The sequence below is a fragment of the Aegilops tauschii genome, chromosome 3, assembly GCF_002575655.3.
Source record: "Aegilops tauschii subsp. strangulata cultivar AL8/78 chromosome 3, Aet v6.0, whole genome shotgun sequence".
Lineage (NCBI taxonomy): Eukaryota > Viridiplantae > Streptophyta > Magnoliopsida > Poales > Poaceae > Aegilops > Aegilops tauschii.
The window spans coordinates 352,181,960-352,199,413 of NC_053037.3; the positions used below are offsets into that span (position 1 = coordinate 352,181,960).

At 44.6% G+C, this 17,454-nt stretch overlaps 1 protein-coding gene across 2 annotated transcripts; it reads left to right on the top strand.

The window, feature by feature from the left end:
- The first annotated feature begins 615 nt into the window (after positions 1 to 615).
- Positions 616 to 15,311, top strand: LOC109751302 (homeobox-DDT domain protein RLT2). Of its 2 annotated transcripts, none has more exons than XM_020310193.4 (18): positions 616 to 1,346; positions 1,447 to 1,974; positions 3,551 to 3,627; positions 5,456 to 5,965; positions 6,055 to 6,147; positions 6,231 to 6,395; positions 6,497 to 6,719; positions 7,834 to 7,934; positions 8,618 to 8,704; positions 9,154 to 9,288; positions 9,381 to 9,536; positions 9,622 to 9,828; positions 9,918 to 10,625; positions 10,699 to 11,241; positions 12,104 to 12,727; positions 12,814 to 12,918; positions 13,606 to 13,857; positions 14,136 to 15,311. In XM_020310193.4, the coding sequence occupies exons 1-18, from the start codon at positions 1,145 to 1,147 to the stop codon at positions 14,985 to 14,987; spliced, it is 5,568 nt and encodes a 1,855-aa protein (XP_020165782.1). In that variant the 5' UTR covers positions 616 to 1,144; the 3' UTR covers positions 14,988 to 15,311. The 2 variants fall into 2 exon arrangements, with proteins under 2 accessions (XP_020165782.1, XP_020165783.1); XM_020310194.4 differs by having other exon boundaries at positions 14,139 to 15,311.
- The last annotated feature ends 2,143 nt before the right edge of the window (positions 15,312 to 17,454 follow it).

Sequence of the window (17,454 nt, forward strand, 5' to 3'; positions counted from 1 at the left end):
GTACCACCGACTGGCGGGCCAGGGGGAGGAGTAGGCGGGCGTCGCACACGTTCATTTCTTGTCTGTGCTGGCGTAAACAAGATCCAAATTTAGGCCTGGAATGGGTCATGCGGCAAAGAAAAAGCGGACGCGCGTCTATTTGGATCGGCGCGTTGAGTCGATGTTTTTGATTTTTTGTCTGTTTCAATTCAAATGGACGAATAAAATGGGTGGGCGCGTGGGAGTTGCTCTTACACATTCTCACGAGGAGATTTTTGTTTTTATAGTCGACTCCAGCAGGAGACAGGAGGCCCTACCACCATCATCTGTCATCACGTGCACGACCGGCGTCCCAAACCTAACCACCAAAGTCGCCTGGCGGCCGCAGGCCACGCAACGCCGCGCCCCGCAGAAGATCCCGGCCAGTTCTTGTATCCGCCCGCGCTTCGTCCAATGATCCCCCTTCGTACGGGAGGAGCAATCCTATGAACACAGCACACGCACCAGCAGCAACCCCGCGCCCCCCAGCCACTACTAGTACTAGTCAAAAGCACAAAAGCCACCCCAGAAGATCAAACCCCAAGAAATCCAAGCACCCACTAATTATTCTACACCCCCCCGCATCGATCCACAAATATTCCCCGCACACAACAACAAAACAACGCAGCAGCAGCAGCTGCCAGAAAAGAAAAGAGGGCAATAAAAGGTGCCCGAACCCGCAGTAGTACTACCCTAGCTAGCATACGATGGAAGCGATCCAAATCGGAACCCAATCCCAAAGGCGCATGAATGATCCACCAGCTCCAGCAGTGGCCCTCCCTGTTGCTGCTGCCTCCGCCTCCGCCTTCCTCCCGCTGCTGCTGCTGCTGTTCCTGTTTTTCTTTCCCCCACATCCCAATCTGCCCTCTCGTGCGCCTCGTCCCCCGTTGTTCGTAGTGTTCAAGTCATCATCATTAGTACTAGTAGTATTAACTGTCCCGCTTCGCTTCGTGGCGAAGAAGATCCGGCCGCACATCGATTCGACTTTTCCTCGCCTCGCCTGGGGCACATAGTGGGAAAGTGCCGCATTCGCTCCTGTTTCTTGGTGCGGGGAAAACCCTACGGGAGGGGAAAGCTTCTGGGTTCCTCTGCTGGAGTTCGGATCTAGGTTTCGGTCCTCGCCGCCATGGACGCCGCCGGCGCCGGAGACGGGCCGCCGCGGGAGGCGCCGGAGGAGAGGACGCCCCAGACCCCTGCGCCGCCGGCCGTGGCCGCCCCGGCCTCGGCCTCCGGGGGCGCCGCGGGCCCCTCCGGCTCCGGGGAGAAGCCGGTGAAGCGCATGATGAAGACCCCCTACCAGCTCGATGTTCTAGAGCAGACGTATTTAGGTGCGCGTGTTTTGATGTTTTGAGTTCTGTAGGATTTTTTGGGTTGTGTTCGATTCAGCTTTTCAACGAGGGTTCGATTCATCGTTTTCGTTTCGTGCAGCGGAGCAGTACCCCTCGGAAGCCATGCGTGCCGAGCTGTCAGTGAAGATAGGCCTGTCAGACAGGCAGCTGCAAATGTGGTTCTGCCACAGGCGGCTCAAGGACCGCAAGCCGCCGGCAAAGAGGCAACGGCGGGACCAAGAGGGCCCAGCAACACCTGTGCCCGTACCGCCGCCGGTGTTGCCGCTACAGGCAATGCCGCTGGCGAGCACTGACCTTATGATGAGCGCCGGCAGTCCTTATGACGAGCCGCTGCTGCCCCTTACTCACTCCCGTAGGGGAGCTGGACGGTCTTCGGCAGTGCCTAGGATTTCTGCACCTGACATTGGGAGGGACATTGGGAGGAGGTATTATGAGCCATTGCCTGTTATGCTGCCACCACCCGTGGCGCCGATGCAGTTCAGGCAAGCTGAGCTCAGGGTGATTACTTCCGTCGAGTCACAGCTCGGGGAACCGTTGAGGGAGGATGGACCAGTCCTCGGTGTCGATTTTGATCCGCTTCCTCCAGGCGCCTTTGGTGCACCAATCGGTACTTTTCCTAAAATCTGAAGTTATTGTGTTCAACATGAGGATTTTGAGCTAAAGAATGCCCAAGCTAATTTGTAGTTTTACCGGGTGGAAACTTTCAGGTCTCATTTGTCCGTGCTTAGTGTGATTTTGCATTCAGGTTTTTTATGTAGACTACTCTTAAACCCATTAATCTTATGCATCGTTTTCTTAATAATGGATTAATGGTGAAGACTTAAATTTAGTTTACTGAATTATTTGTTACTTCTGTAACTTCCTTTTACTGGGAAGTGGAGAGTAATAGTATGGGATTGGAGTGACCGGATGAGTCATTATCTAATAATGAAAAGGAGCTGTAGATCATATGTTGGAGAAGAATGATTGATCAACATAAAGCGGAGATGAAAAGTAAGACAAAACATCCCTTCAAACTTGGATTAAGAGGGCCATGTAGTATAGACTAAATTACTAATTTCCTTCTAGTGAGGAGTGATTTAGATAATAACTACTCCTACATATCATAGGATCTTATCAAACAAAGACGAATAACCTTTTTATGAATAAAAGAATTTCATTGTCAACCTTGAACTTAAGCAGAAGTTCACTTTTCGACCCTCAAGTCTAAAGCCATTTGATTCGTAGCCTTGAAATATTGAAACCGTCCATTTTTACCCTTGCCCTTGGGTAGTTTCACAAGTTCTGATGTGACTGCCACGTGTCCACCACATCACTGCCATGTCGTAGCAATGTACTAAGTTCCGTTTATTGATATGTTTTCACTGATTTTTCTTAGCATCTGGTGAATTTTTTATTATCTTAAATGGTGGAGCTTGTTTTGGATTTTCGGAACTTGTTCACGTCACTTAAAAGTTAAAAGTTAACTAATGAAAATGAAACCATAAGGGTGAAAATGGATGGTTTCAATAGTTTGAGGTGGCAAGTCATACGGTTTAGAGTTTTAAGGTAGAAAACTGAACTTTTGACAAGTAACTTTTTCCTCATCTGAATGAAATACATAGCAAAAAATAAGGAACATTAGTCGGTAATAACATTCCACCATCACCCTATGGAAAGTGGTTTACATTGGATCAGTCTGTAACACGAAATCCTAAAGTGCCTTGATCAGTGATCAGTTGACTTGCTCAATGCCGCTTTCCTATGACATCTGCGCGCGCGCGCGTGCGTGCGTGTGTGTGTGTGTGTGTGTGTGAGCGCTCTACTACCTTCAGATTGAGCAGACATAGCTGCTGCATACCGATGAGTAAGTGTGCAGGGGTGAGATATGGGCGTGTGTGCGGCAAGCTGCCCACCACCCGAAGTCTGTAAATCTGATCCAGTGGCTAAAATGCGAGTTTGCATGACAGCACCTTGTGTGGGGGTGTTTCATTAGACTCTTCCAGATTATTTTTATACAAGTAAAAAAATAAACACACAGTTAAGCAATCGCCTAATGACATATAACAAAGGCCTGCACCATTGAGCTTCTCTATTTGGTGAAAGAAGATTCATGTGTGGTATCTATTGATAGCATGGGCAGAGTCACCATTTATTCATAATTTTATATCCTTCTGATTGCTGACATACTTTTTCTCACGCAGTTCCGGAGCAGCAAAAGCAGCCTGTCCGATCATATGACGCAAAGATATTTTCTAGGCATGATCCGAATCTCTTAAAGGTAAATATTTAGGAAACTTGCATAAGAGCATCTCTAGCAGACCCCGTATAATTCTGACCCGCATAACGCGTTTACAGTTCGAGGAGGAACTGTTTTGCGGGTCGAAATCTTGCGCTGCAGAATAGACCCCGTATATGAAACTGCATAATTTAAAAAAAACGTTCGCGGGAGAAATTGCAACCACACTGATCATTCATAGTTTATCACACATGATCATACATACATTCTACTACTACTAGAGGGGGGTGGGGATCTGCGGGCTCAAGGCGGCTACCAAAATGGACGCGCTCGCGGCGGCGAGGCCGACGCGGTGGAGGAGCTCAGTCCTCGTAGGAGCTGACGAGGTCGATGTACTTCTCCCTCTGCTCCTCGCGGATGCGCCGCCACTCGTCGTCCTTGTCCTTCGCGGCGAGGTTGGCCGCGACCGCCTGCTTGAAAAGGAGGTCTTCGAGCTCCTCGTCGTGAAGGCGGCACTCCTCCTGTCGCAAGCTCCATTCGGCAATGGCGGCCGCGACCGCGTCGACATCGCCGACGAAATCTTCGGGCCCGACGACGCCTCGGCGCGCGATCTCCTCCGGCTCCTGCTTGATGGCGACAAGCTTGCCCTCCTCCGGCTCCTGCTTCACGGCGACGAGCTCCGCCCACTCCCTCTTCACGGGGAGAAGAGCCGCGCGGGAAGAGGAAGAACCCGCGGCCGAGGAGGGCGTCCGCCCGTGCCGGCGGTCGTACTCCTTCGTCTCGCGACAGAGGAGCGATGCCGGCGGCTCGAGGCCTTGGTTGGCCCACTTCTTGGCCGCGCGCTTCCTCGCGCCGTCCGCGCGGACACACCGCTCGCGCTCGGGGTCGTCGCCCCCGTCGGAGCTGCGGCCGGAGCTCCACATACGGCCCCACATGGCGGCGGGAGGCGGAAGTGGGCTCACCGGCGGCGAGAAATGCGAGGGAGGAAGTGGGGAATTGTGGCAAAACGCGGTGGCAGGGGGATAGGGTTTCGACCCGTATCTGCCCCGCAAACCCGTAGTTATACGGCTTCGGGGGTGGGGTTTGCGGGCTGCGGTAAATTTTTTTACGGGCCGGGCGAGTATACGGGCTCTGTTCTGGCCAGAAAATTGGGCCGAGCCCGTATACTCGCCTGAATTTTGCGGGTCGCGGCGTTTTACGGAGTCTGCTAGAGATGCTCTAAGTTTATGTATCTTAGTGCCTTATAAGCGTGTAGTGGATTTTCGTCACTGCAAAAATTGTTTCTGTAAACTTTTGTTTGCCAGGAATTGTATTGTTGTCCCAATGAAATGAGTCCAGTGTATCGTGCTTAACACCAACAACGGAGATTTCATGATCTGGAGTAGGCCATGTATTTGGATCTACCAAATGGTAAAAAATGTTGGTGCGAACACGTGTTGATATGTCATCGTTACTGTGTAGTACGGGTGTCTTGTCAACGTCATGCACAACCCTTTTTAAAAGGGAAATAGCACCGAGTTTCGATGCATGCATTGGTTGTGCTCAACTGCAGTTCCAGGTTTTATATGGCCATATTTAGTGGGAACACTTGCTCTCTTTATGCGTGTTACTTCATCGGTGTACGTGCCACCCGTTGATACCTTTTCCATTGAAGTTCTCCTTTATCCAATGTTCCTTCTTATTTATAACTAGCTTCTCAGCGAGTCTACCACTATCTTGTTCTAATCATCTGTGCCGTGATCTTTATTTTGAGGACTGAAAGTGAGAGCACTGTTGGTGCGATATTTTATTCTAAGGCTCGAGTCCCCCTCCCCCTTGATTTCTTTCTCAAACCAACCCCTAATTGTTTATGCATCTTTTCCCCCACCAGGTGTCCTCATTTTTGCCCAGCATGGAGCACCCTTTTGTTCCGAATTCGTTTGCTGGAAAGAGAAAATCAATGGTTGGTAATCCACCACCTCAAGTTCACCCTCATGGTGGATCGAGGGCAGTTCATGAGTATCAATTTCTTCCTGAGCAGCCAAGTGATACATACGAGAGAGCAAGTAGATCTCATTACTATGACACTCCGGTTGAAGCTTCAAATTCGAGGATTCCATCTGTCACTCCAGGACCGCACCTTCTCCATGTATCTGAGGAGATGGCGCCTGGTTATGCTTTTGAAGGCCAAGGTCTTCTGCCTCAACCTGGCAGGCCTCAGGTGTTTCCTGCAGTATCGACAGATTACGAGATGAATCAATCTAATAGCAACATTAATTCTGTGCCAGTCGATGGTCAATTTGGTAGTTCTCATGTTGCTGGCTTTGAAGACCCACTTATATCATCGGAAACAAGGGCTTATCATGATGAAGATGCTTCTCGAGTGGATAGGAAGCGAAAAGTATGTTTCTCTCTAACCTCATATATGCATCTTTTTCTTCAGCCTTGGACATTTGTGAGCATATTGACTTTATCTGGCATGTTCTTCAGCATAACGAGGAAGCAAAAATTGCAAAGGAAGTCGAAGCTCATGAAAAACGGATTAGGAAGGAGCTTGAAAAACAAGACATATTGAGGAGAAAGGTATCTGCTTGTTTTCAATTGATGGATATCATCAGCATATACTATTTGGCTTGAAAGTCATTTATGGTTTCATGTCCTTGCAGAGAGAGGAACAAATGCGCAAGGAAATGGAGAGACATGATCGTGAAAGGAGAAAAGAAGAGGAGCGATTGCTTCGTGAGAGGCAAAGAGAGGAAGAGAGATTCCAAAGGGAGCAAAGGCGGGAACATGAGCGCATGGAGAAGTTTTTGCAGAAGCAATCTAGACGAGTTAGTTTTTTTAGTTCCTTTGAAATAAACTGTAACCCAGATACTGTAGTATATGTAGCACTAATTCTGTTTAGCATTAAGATCTGTCTACATATTTGCAGGCAGAGAAACAAAGACAAAAGGAGGAACTCAGAAAAGAGAAAGAGATGGCGAGGCAGAAGGCTGCTAATGAAAGGGCCACAGCACGAAGAATTGCACGGGAGTATATGGAGCTTGTGGAAGATGAGCGCTTGGAGCTAATGGAATTGGCTGCGCAAAGCAAAGGGTTACCCTCAATGCTTTGTCTTGATAGTGACACATTGCAGCAGCTGGATTCATTCCGAGGTATGCTTATTAAGTACTATTGTAAGTGAAATACAACAAAATCAAACCACTCCCGAATCTTGCACAAAAACTCGTAGTTCAAAATCCACCTCTAAAATTTATTGCCCAAAGAACTGATTAAAGTTAAATGGTGTCTAGATCTGAAGTCTGAGTGATTCATTTAATTAGTTAGTACTCGTTTGGTTGTGTATATATCCTTTTACGTATGGGTTATGACAGTATCAAAGAAGGGAAAATCTAAATGGTTATTACTGGAGGAAGAGAGCTATGCATGCATGCAGAATCTTACACCTCATACTGACATCATCGACATATTGTACTAAATCTGAGTTTTTGATATGATTTATCTCAAATCGTTAATCCGATTAGCAATCCATCTTTATTTTTGAGTTTGTCTTGACGAGGGCTTCAAAACAAGACCCCATGTTGTTTCGTTTTGATGAATGTTTTTGTGGCGCCAGTTCCCAGATTATAGTACCACTGTTGCCAAGTTAGCAGTTAACAGTTGCCACATTATAGTGTACGGTTCGAGGCAAATGGCAAAAGTTTATATGTTCTTAGGAAATGCAGTGTTTATGTAGAAACTAGAGTGAGTATTCAAGTGTTAAGAACATTTAAGAGATGGTAAAAACCCTAGCAGCCCTATCATGCAAATCTTTACAGTAGTGGCGACCTGGTAGCCAGGTTATTATAATCTGGTAAATACGTGGCTATAATCTGGCAATCGTTGACCAAAAAAGAAGTCACCGAAACATGTGAACATGGGATCTAGCTTCGAAGATCTCGCCGCAACGAAGCCAACGGTGAAACTGATCGTCAATTGGATTAGCGGTTCGAGAGATATAAGTTTTTAGTTTTAAGAGTCGAGAGAATGTTGCTGATGTCATGCTTACATACTACATGCACACTTCCTCTCTGTTTGCTGCATACATGCATTAGGGGAAAAAATGGGGGCGCCGCTGTGTAAGACTAGGGTGGGCAAGCTCGCCATGTAGAAATAGATGTGCAACGTTGGCCGTATGCTTTTGTTTAATGCATCATTTTTCCAACACGTGATGTCTAACTGCACATTGCATTTTTCACCCCCCCTTCCTGCCCCGCATTCTTCTTCCAGGCATGTTGAGCCAATTCCCCCCTGAAACGGTGAGATTGAAGGCGCCATTGTCGATAAAGCCTTGGACAGGATCCGAGGAAAGTGTTGGAAAGCTTTTGATGGTAATGGTCTGATTGTTATATATGGTTGTTGCAATACTTGCAGTTGGCCCCGCTCCAATAATATGCAGATGTGCAATCCATTTCCGAAGAGATGTTACATTACACATGCTGCAAAGTGTTGCTTTTATCTTATCAAGAAATCACATATATGTTGCGTTCTTGGTTGTATATCTTTCCTTGTCTTTGACTTTTTGTCAAGTGCATGTGGTAAATACTCCTTTTTAATACATTCGAATCAGGTCAATGTGGATATAAACGACGCACCATGATCACTTCTTTTCCAGAGTACGCATGAAGAGATGTTACATTACACATGCTGCAAAGTGTTGCTTTTCTAGCATTCCATTGCTCCAAGAGATATTAAACCCAGAAGCATTGGACTAGCTTCTTGTTTTATTGAGAAGACATGTTCTGATCTTGTTTTAGATATTTCCATTAGGTGTTGTAGTGTCAAACTGCCAACAGATAGTTAGAACACTTCATTTAATTACTGGACTACGTAGTAAGTTCACATTCATTTGTTAGTTATGTGCTTAGCTCAGTACACCTTTTGCAATTAACATTCTATCGGATAGAACTGCTGGTCATTTTTAAGCTAATGCGCATGCTATTCTAGAGTTAGATAGTTCAGTTATGTGTACTTGATAATATTTGCAGTGAAACTGTTGCTACATGAATTGCAGGTGTGGAAATTCTTGATTACTTTTGCTGATGTCCTCGAGCTTTCTTCAGTTACACTTGATGAGTTTATTCAGTCTCTTCATGATTATGTAAGTGTTTCTTTGGAGAGGGTAATTATCTGCCCTGGACTGTTCTAGTAAAACGGACTAGGGGGGTGAATGTATTTGTATTGTTTACTTGCTATATTAGGCACAAGAACTTGTATCAGCATGTTTGCTGCAAAAAGTTATCACAGTACTAATATTTATAAATTTACCAGCACATTTTTGATAGACATTGATGAAACTTGGACCTGATGGACCTTGCAAACCAACCATTGATAGGTTTTTTGTATCTAATGTTTGCCATGAATTTGGTTTGTTATTGGATACTCTGCTGTTTCCATCAATTTCATAGGTGCTATGTAACTTCACTCTTTTTAAACCCATAAGTTGTTCGATGTCATCTCTCCTGGCTACCTTTTCTTGTAGCTGTTGGTGAAGGCGATAATAGCCTAATAAGTAATGCCATGAGTTAGCTTACTGGATTTGTTTTGTAGGATTCAAGGTTGTTGGGGGAATTGCATGTTGCTCTTCTGAAATCTATCATAAAGGATATTGAGGATGTCGCCCGAACTCCGTCGGTTGCATTGGGTGTAAATCCAGGAGGTGGCCATCCACAAATTGTTGAAGGGGTGTGTGTGTGCAGATATCCTGAAAGCTCTGATTGTTCCTTCAGATTATTTGTTGTTTGCATGAGATTTATATATTTTAACCCTTTTTACAGGCATATTCTTGGGGATTCAATATACGTAACTGGCAGCGCCACCTCAATCTTCTTACCTGGCCTGAAATTTTACGGCAGTTTGCTTTATCTGCTGGTTTTGGACCTCAACTGAAGAAAAGGAATGCTGAAGATGTTTTTTATCGTGATGAAAATGAGGTTTGTATGCTATCCCATACTTGTGCATGACAAGAAACACTTCTGGAAGAGTTTTAACAAGATTCATATAAAATTTGATATATAGGGCCAGGATGGTCAGAATGTCATATCAGCTCTCCGAAATGGTTCAGCAGCCGTGCGTGCTGCCGCTTTGATGAAAGAAAGAGGTTACACCCATCGTCGATCTCGGCATCGCCTCACTCCTGGGACGGTAAAATTTGCTGCTTTCCATGTGCTTTCTCTTGAAGATAGCAGTGGTCTCACAATATTGGAAGTTGCAGAGAAAATCCAGGTATGCAGCATAAAGATATGCTAGCTTTATCATGCCTTCTGTTCTTCTATCTCTAATTTAATAGATTTATTTGCTCTTTCTCTGTTCAGAAATCTGGACTGAGAGATCTTACCACAAGCAAGACACCTGAGGCATCTATAGCTGCCGCCTTGTCAAGGGATACAAAACTTTTTGAGCGAACTGCTCCTTCAACATATTGTGTAAAGTCCCCTTACAGAAAAGATCCAGCTGATTCTGAGGCTGTGTTGTCAGCAGCACGTGAAAAAATTAGGGCTTTTCAGAATGTGCTGTCTGACTCTGAAGCTGAAAAAGAGGTGGATGATGTTGATAGAGACGAGGAATCTGATTGTGATGATGACCCTGATGGTGATGATGTGAATATTGAGGTAGGAGATGAGAAGGACCCCCTTCTTGCTGTTAAAGCACAAGGTGTAGTACCAACTGCGACTAAAGTTGGTGACGTAAAAGGGGATCCAGATGATTTGGATGCTGCATTAACTCGACCAATTAGTTCTACTACTACATCTCGAAAAGATATCGCCATGCTTTCTTTAGGCGACTCCAGTGCAGTAGGTACTTCAAGTGTTTCACCTCTCAGAGCTTCATCAGATCATCCTGAGGTAATCACTGGTGATGCTGAAGATACACAGATCGATGAAAGCAACCAAGGTGAGTCTTGGGTACAGGGACTAGCAGAAGGTGACTATTGTGATCTTAGTGTCGAAGAACGTCTAAATGCATTGGTCGCGCTTGTTGGTGTTGCCACTGAAGGGAACTCTATTCGAGCTGTTCTCGAGGTAAAGATCCTTCAACTATCCTTTCAGTTGTCACTTTCTTATTAGGCAACACTTGATTATAAGAGTCTTGCAGGAACGTTTGGAAGCAGCGAATGCCATAAAAAAACAAATGTGGGCGGAGGCACAACTTGATAAAAGACGTTACAAAGAAGAGTTTGCTAGCAAAGTGCAGTATAATTCTTACACGAGTTTAAAGGCTGATGTTATTCCAGAAAATAATGCCACAGAGACTACTCCAACTCCAGTCCGTAATCTTGATATAGACAATGATGAAAATGCAGGGACTTCAAACAATAATGAGATACTTAATCAACAGAGTAATGCTGGCAATGTGTCTTATGAAAGGAATGGCACGGGGCAAGAAACCAGTGCAACACCAGACAATTTATCTGTTCAGCAGTATGCATATGCCGATAAAACACGGTCTCAGTTGAAATCATATATTGGTCATAGAGCAGAGCAGCTGTATGTTTACAGATCACTTCCCCTGGGACAGGATCGGAGACGAAACAGATATTGGCAGTTTTCAACTTCCACATCACCAAATGATCCTGGTTCAGGAAGAATCTTTTTTGAATCGAGAGAGGGATATTGGAGGGTTATTGACTCAGAGGAGGTATTGATTTCGTTTGTATATATTTGAGCTAACCTGGTTATCATACATATAACTCAAAACTGCAGTTTACTTGTCAGAACAGAATTCTGGAGAATATGTTGTTATGCTAATGAATATTCTGCTCTCTTTTTTCTGTGTTATAGTTTTTCAAGTACGATTTAACCTAGTTGTTATACAGCACACTTAAAATTTTGTAGTTATCAGAACACATTTCTGGAGAGTATGCAAGCACTATTGTTTTATCTTTTTTCTATGTGTTATTTTTCTTCAAATATGATGCACTAGTTCACTTTTGAAGATTGATGTTAGCTTTCAGATCGTATGATTTTAACCATTTATGCCCTGTTTAGAGTGCTGGAATAATGTAGGATTATTTTATAGGAAACAGTAAATTCCCACAGGAATCGCGGAAACTCCCTTGTTGTTTATAAGTTCGTATATGTTAACTTTTAACTTCCAGCTAACTAGTTTGAAGTTGGTTCTGTACTAAATCCCTCTTTTTAGATGAACATTTGAATTTTGGTATTTACTCTATCTACATCGTCCTGTAAACAGCCTCTTGCAGAAATGTAGGGAAAGGCTGCGTACAAAAGACCCAAAGTGGTCGGACCCTGTGCAAGCGGGAGCTCGGGCTGCCCTTACACTATCTACAGTCTTTACTCTGCATGCAGTCTGTGCCTACCTTTTGAAATATATAACCTAATGCTGTTTTGTGTCCACAGATGCATACACCGTGTAGAAATCTGAAATCTATTTGCCTCTGTTTTCAATGTTCCTTTTACAGTCAGCCATAGCAGGATATATATAGTGCATCCATCACATTGTCTCTAATCTTTAGATATTCTGTGTAATAAAACTGCAGGTGTTTGATGCTCTGGTAGCTTCCCTTGATACACGTGGCAGCCGGGAGGCACAACTGCACTCGATGCTGCAAAGGGTTGAATCAACCTTTAAGGAAGGTATTAAGAGGAAACGGGACGCAGCCATTGAACAATCAGCTGGAAGGTACCTAAAGAATGGAGCTACTGATACAATGCGTGCAAGTTATCGTAGTGAGTTTGGAAGCCCAAGCAGCACTCTTTCCAGTGTCTCTGCTGATAGTGCCACCACATATTCTGATTCGTTCAAAATAGAGCTTGGGCGTAATGATGTGGAGAAGATATCTATCTCAAAAAGGGCGGATGGATTTTTAAAATGGATGTGGAGCGAATGTTGCGATCGCCAACTGACATGTGCCATGAAGTATGGGAAGAAAAGATGCTCTGCACTGATGCATTCTTGTAATTACTGCTATCAGATTTACTTAGCAGAAGAAAGGCACTGCTCGTCTTGCCATAAGACCTTCAAATCCATTTATAATTATTCTGAGCACATGTCACAATGCGAAGAGAAGAGAAGAACTGACCCTAACTGGAAGATGCAAATCGCAGACTATTCTGTTCCAATTGGAATGAGATTGCTCAAGTTGCAGTTAGCTACAATTGAGGTGAAGTTTCTGTTGGTTGTTTGCTTCTCAGTTTAGCTTACTTGTCCACTGTAGCTGTTTGATGATATATTGGTGTTTTTTTACAGGCTTCGATACCATCAGAAGCACTTCAACCATTTTGGAGTGATGGATATCGGAAATCTTGGGGTGTGAAGTTGTACTCTACCACATCCGTTGAGGAAATATTCCAGGTTCTGCATTTATTTCTCCCTTACTCTGGACATGTGGTTAGATTTTTTGTTTGGCAAACATCTATTGCCTTATGTGAATTGATCTCTGAATATGTTGGCTAGAAGCAGTTGTGGTAGATGGTCAAGGCCTTATTAGAAAACAGCCTGAAACATTCATGGCAATAAGACTGCATTATTCTGTGTCAGTGAATGTGGGTAATTATTAAATTGCTGAAATAGCGTTGGTTATAACCAGGATTGACCATCAAGCTGACTGGCCATGATAGCTTGAACCATGTGGTTTTGAGTTTTGACCACTTCACCAGCAATGCCATCTCTTACTAGCTCCAGCCTTAGCATACATGAATTGAAGCACCAAGGGCGATGCTAATGCAACAGGCATAAACACTTTTCTTGAAGAATTTAGATTGTTTTCATGGCTCATGGCTTCCTATCTTATTACTTCTGTTACTCCCTTTTGGAAACTGGACCATGTTTTTATCGCTCATGGCTTCCTATATACTCTTGGAAACTGGCATAGCTTGTTTTGATGACTCATGGCTTCTTACTGTTACCCTCTTCCTGGGTATATTTACACGATTCAAGTACAGATGCTGAAAATTATGTGCATACTGATGGGTTCATTCTTATTTCATTTCTCTACCTTTTCACATAATATCTGTGCTGATGTTCTTCGCTCCCTTGCAGATGTTGACTCTGCTGGAAGGTGCAATAAGACGAGACTACCTGTCTTCTGATTTTGAAACATCAAATGAATTGCTTAATAACTCAAAGACAGAAGATATGCCTTCCCAGAATCCTTCCTCACTACCTGGAACTTCTGTACTTCCATGGGTTCCTGACACTACTGCTGCCATCACATTAAGAATGTTAGACCTTGATTATGCTGTTTCATACGTACAGAATCAAAAGAAGGAGAGAGATGGTGGAGATTCCATGGTAAGATAAAGTTCGAGAATACTGCCTTTTGTTGTTTGAACTTTAAGTAGTAACTACTGTATAAAATGGCGTACTATCGTTGCAAAAGTATTCAGACGCACCAGACTTTCTACTTCGTCTCTCACTTGCTTTGTACCTTCTTGCTCTACTATACATATGCAATTAAATCATGTATTGCCATCAAATGTTCAAGTTGATGATTTGTTTGTACGACATGTACGTTGCTTTTCATGTTTAATGCTACCATTAGTTGTGTGATTATTTTTCCCTTCCTGCAGAAGCTTGCATCAAGGTATACTGTTGTTAAGAAGGCACAAGATATAGAGCCGTTGGAACCAACTGGTTTTGACCTGTATGATGCAAGGGGGCCTCCCAGTAGTGGCCGCAGGGGTCGTGGAAGAGGAAGTAGAGGAGGTAGCAGGGGAGGAAGAGGTCGAAGTCGAGGTGGAAGGATCCCAAGAGGTATTAGCAGCTCATCTAGGATTGAATTTATGGATGAGGATGCTGCATATGAGAAAGCCCCAAGAAAGAACGCACGTCGAGGCCGTGGCCGTGGCCGTGGCCGTGGGCGCGGACGTCGCACAGTTAGGCCTCGGCAGCCATCATCTGAGGGCAGAGGCAGATCGATTCCAAAGGCTAATCTGTTGGGAAGCTTCAGCATGCTTAGCAATGTGAAGCCTTCTGCTGTTGAGGAGTCCCCACGAAGCTCAGGTGCAGAAGAGTGGGGCTTGGAGAGCAGAAGACCGTACATCCAAGGTGAAGGTGATGAGACCAGCTCTGGATCCGAATCAGATCAATCAGAAGACAACGGGGAAAACGGCCAGCCCATGGACGAGGAGTATGAGGAGGAGCAGGTTCCAGATTACTCGAGAGCCTATTCTGGTGGATTGAGACCCCATGCCCTTGTCATGATGGATGATGAGACCGAGGATGATGATGAAGATGCTGAAGCGGACGGAGAGGGCGACGAGGAAGAATATGACGTGAACCATGCTTCCGCTGATGTTGATGATGAGATGGACGAGGATGATGATATAGGTGATGATGGGGATGATGGTGGTGATGGAGTTGAGGTGAATGCAGATGAAGATGAAGGCGCGACCTCATACTCGTCAGAGTACAGTGAATAAGAGCTTCTGTCTCCGGTGACCATTTATGCAGGTAGGACAATAATAAGCCTTTTGCCTCTTTTTGGGGGCAAAGTGGGCTAGATGTGGAACAGGGAAGCTGTTGCTCGGTAGGTTGGTATGTATGTAGTACATCAGTCAGGTTTGTATTGGTTATCTGGTGGCACATCATGGTGGCTGCCTCGACAATCTGCCAGTGTAAAAAGTGTGTGCCTTGTTAGTTTACTAATTCGTTGGAGCAATGCGATTCCCTCATGTGTACAAGTACAATGTGCCCAAGGCAGAGTATAATTTTTATCAGAAGAGCTGCATCTGTTCTCCGTTGCATGATATTTCTTATGTTGGGTGCTGAATCTGGATTTTGTTTTCCATTCTCGTACTGTAGTTAATTAACGCCGTTGGTCACCGATCCGGATAGCTTGTGCAAGTGGTTTCGCGAACTGGGATATAAAAATGTTTGTATCTTTGCTCTCCCCAGGCAGGGGTAGGGTGTGGTCCAGTGTTTGACATTTGTAGCGTCTCTATCATCGACGCGGTTGAGCAATAACATATGGTACCGGGAAAGCCATAATCGATTGCTAACGACTATGGAGTCTCTCAAGGTCAGGATTGGCATGCCTGGCTCCTCCCATGATTGAGCATGTGTTAGCGTTAACAATGTCTAGTTTCGCACTTAACATTTCATGATTACTTTTGCACCATAGATACCGACCTTCCATTTCTCTCGTCACTTTCGCACTTAACACCTCTTCGTTTCTCTTGTCACTGGTCGGTCGTACTTAACACCTCCAGGCAAAACAAAACAGACACAGGTCAATAAGAAAAGAAGATCTCACGCAACAAAAACAGACAAATGAAATGTGGAAATTAAAAAGCAACACAAAAAAGTGGTACTGATGACCCCCGCCGTCTTCTCATCAAATCAAATGGTCAGATTTCTTGTGCTGAAACCTGCTCATTCGGATTCAAGTTCTAGATTTGAAATGGGTGATCACGTCTTTTTTTCCCTCTCAAAAGGTGGCTAGGGCAAAGCCTTCCTCCCTCGATATCTGTCGACGAGCCCGTGGATTCGCCTCCCCTCCGATGGTCGGTGGCGGGGAGGGGAATCTTGGTCCCTCGGCTCCGGCTAATAGATCAGTTAGGGGTTTCAGTCCTCGCAGGGGTGATGCTCGGACGAATGGTGACGCTTCTTCTTCGGGTCGGTCTTCCAGGCTTCAATCCTTCTCAAGTTGAACATTTGGGATGGATTAGAAGCTGGTCTGACCTTGTCGATGACATCCAAAAAGTACTCGTGCGCGTATCCCTAAGGACTAGTGCCCTGGAGAAGTAGTCGCCGTTGGCAGTGGTGGTTGGATGGTCCAAATTTTGGTATACTTTTATTTATTTATGTTTGAGATGCTCTGTACTTTTGATCAACCTTTATAATAGATTTGATGCATTAAAAAAAGTGTTAATCTTTTTTTTCGGAAATAATTCTTGTATTACTCAATCAAAGTACAACCACGCTTAACAACGTCTAAAAGACCTCTGGTCCCGACCCAAACCATACAACAATTTGGCCGTGAGTCCTGTGAAAGTTGCCAAAATATGACTAGAGAATTAGAACTACGACGGATATGAGTAATACAAGAACTACGTTCGGACATGCTTTCTTTGATCTCTGTAATAAGAAAGGCATATTTTGATCTGTTTGTTTCTCCACTTCTCAACATGTTTACTGCCTCCAAGCTATCACTTTCAATGTCAATTGGCAGATTGCTCCACTGTAGAGATAGCATGAGTCCCTCCCGGATAGCTAGTATCTCAGCTTCCAACACATCACTGCATGAAAACAAATGTCGACATGAACTGAAAACTATGCCGCCAGTGTGGTCTCGAAGAAGCATACCAATACCATCAATCCCATCCAAAATAGATCCATCTGTGTTTAGCTTAACACACCCAGCAGAAGGGCATGACCATGGAGTACTATGAATGGGGGCATTATCACATGTGCGAGCAGTAAGCGGGAAGCACAACTGAACCGGGCCTTTACCTTTAACATGATCATCATTTGGGCAGGTTGCAATAGAATGCAAGGAGGATAGATAGCTTGCCAGAAATCTAACAGAAACATCCACGGGAGGGGCAGGCTTTGAGTGCATGATCTCGTTTCTAACATACCACATTCTCCAGAAGAGCTTTAGAAGTCGAACTGTCATTAGCTCATCTAGCTCACAAAGTAACTGAATGAACCATTCTGGACCCGTATTCTTGATTGATTCAACAACATGAAGAGCCCATTCGACAACCCGTGCACACCATGCGTTTTTGCATGTACAGAAAGTATAGAAAGAATCTTCCTCATCATCATCGGGGATAGGGCATAGCGAGGTAGTTTCCAAATTTTGTTTATGTTTGTTGCACCACATAGCAGAAAATTATTTGCTAAACGCCAACCGAAGTTCTGTACCTTTGGCGGTGCTTGACA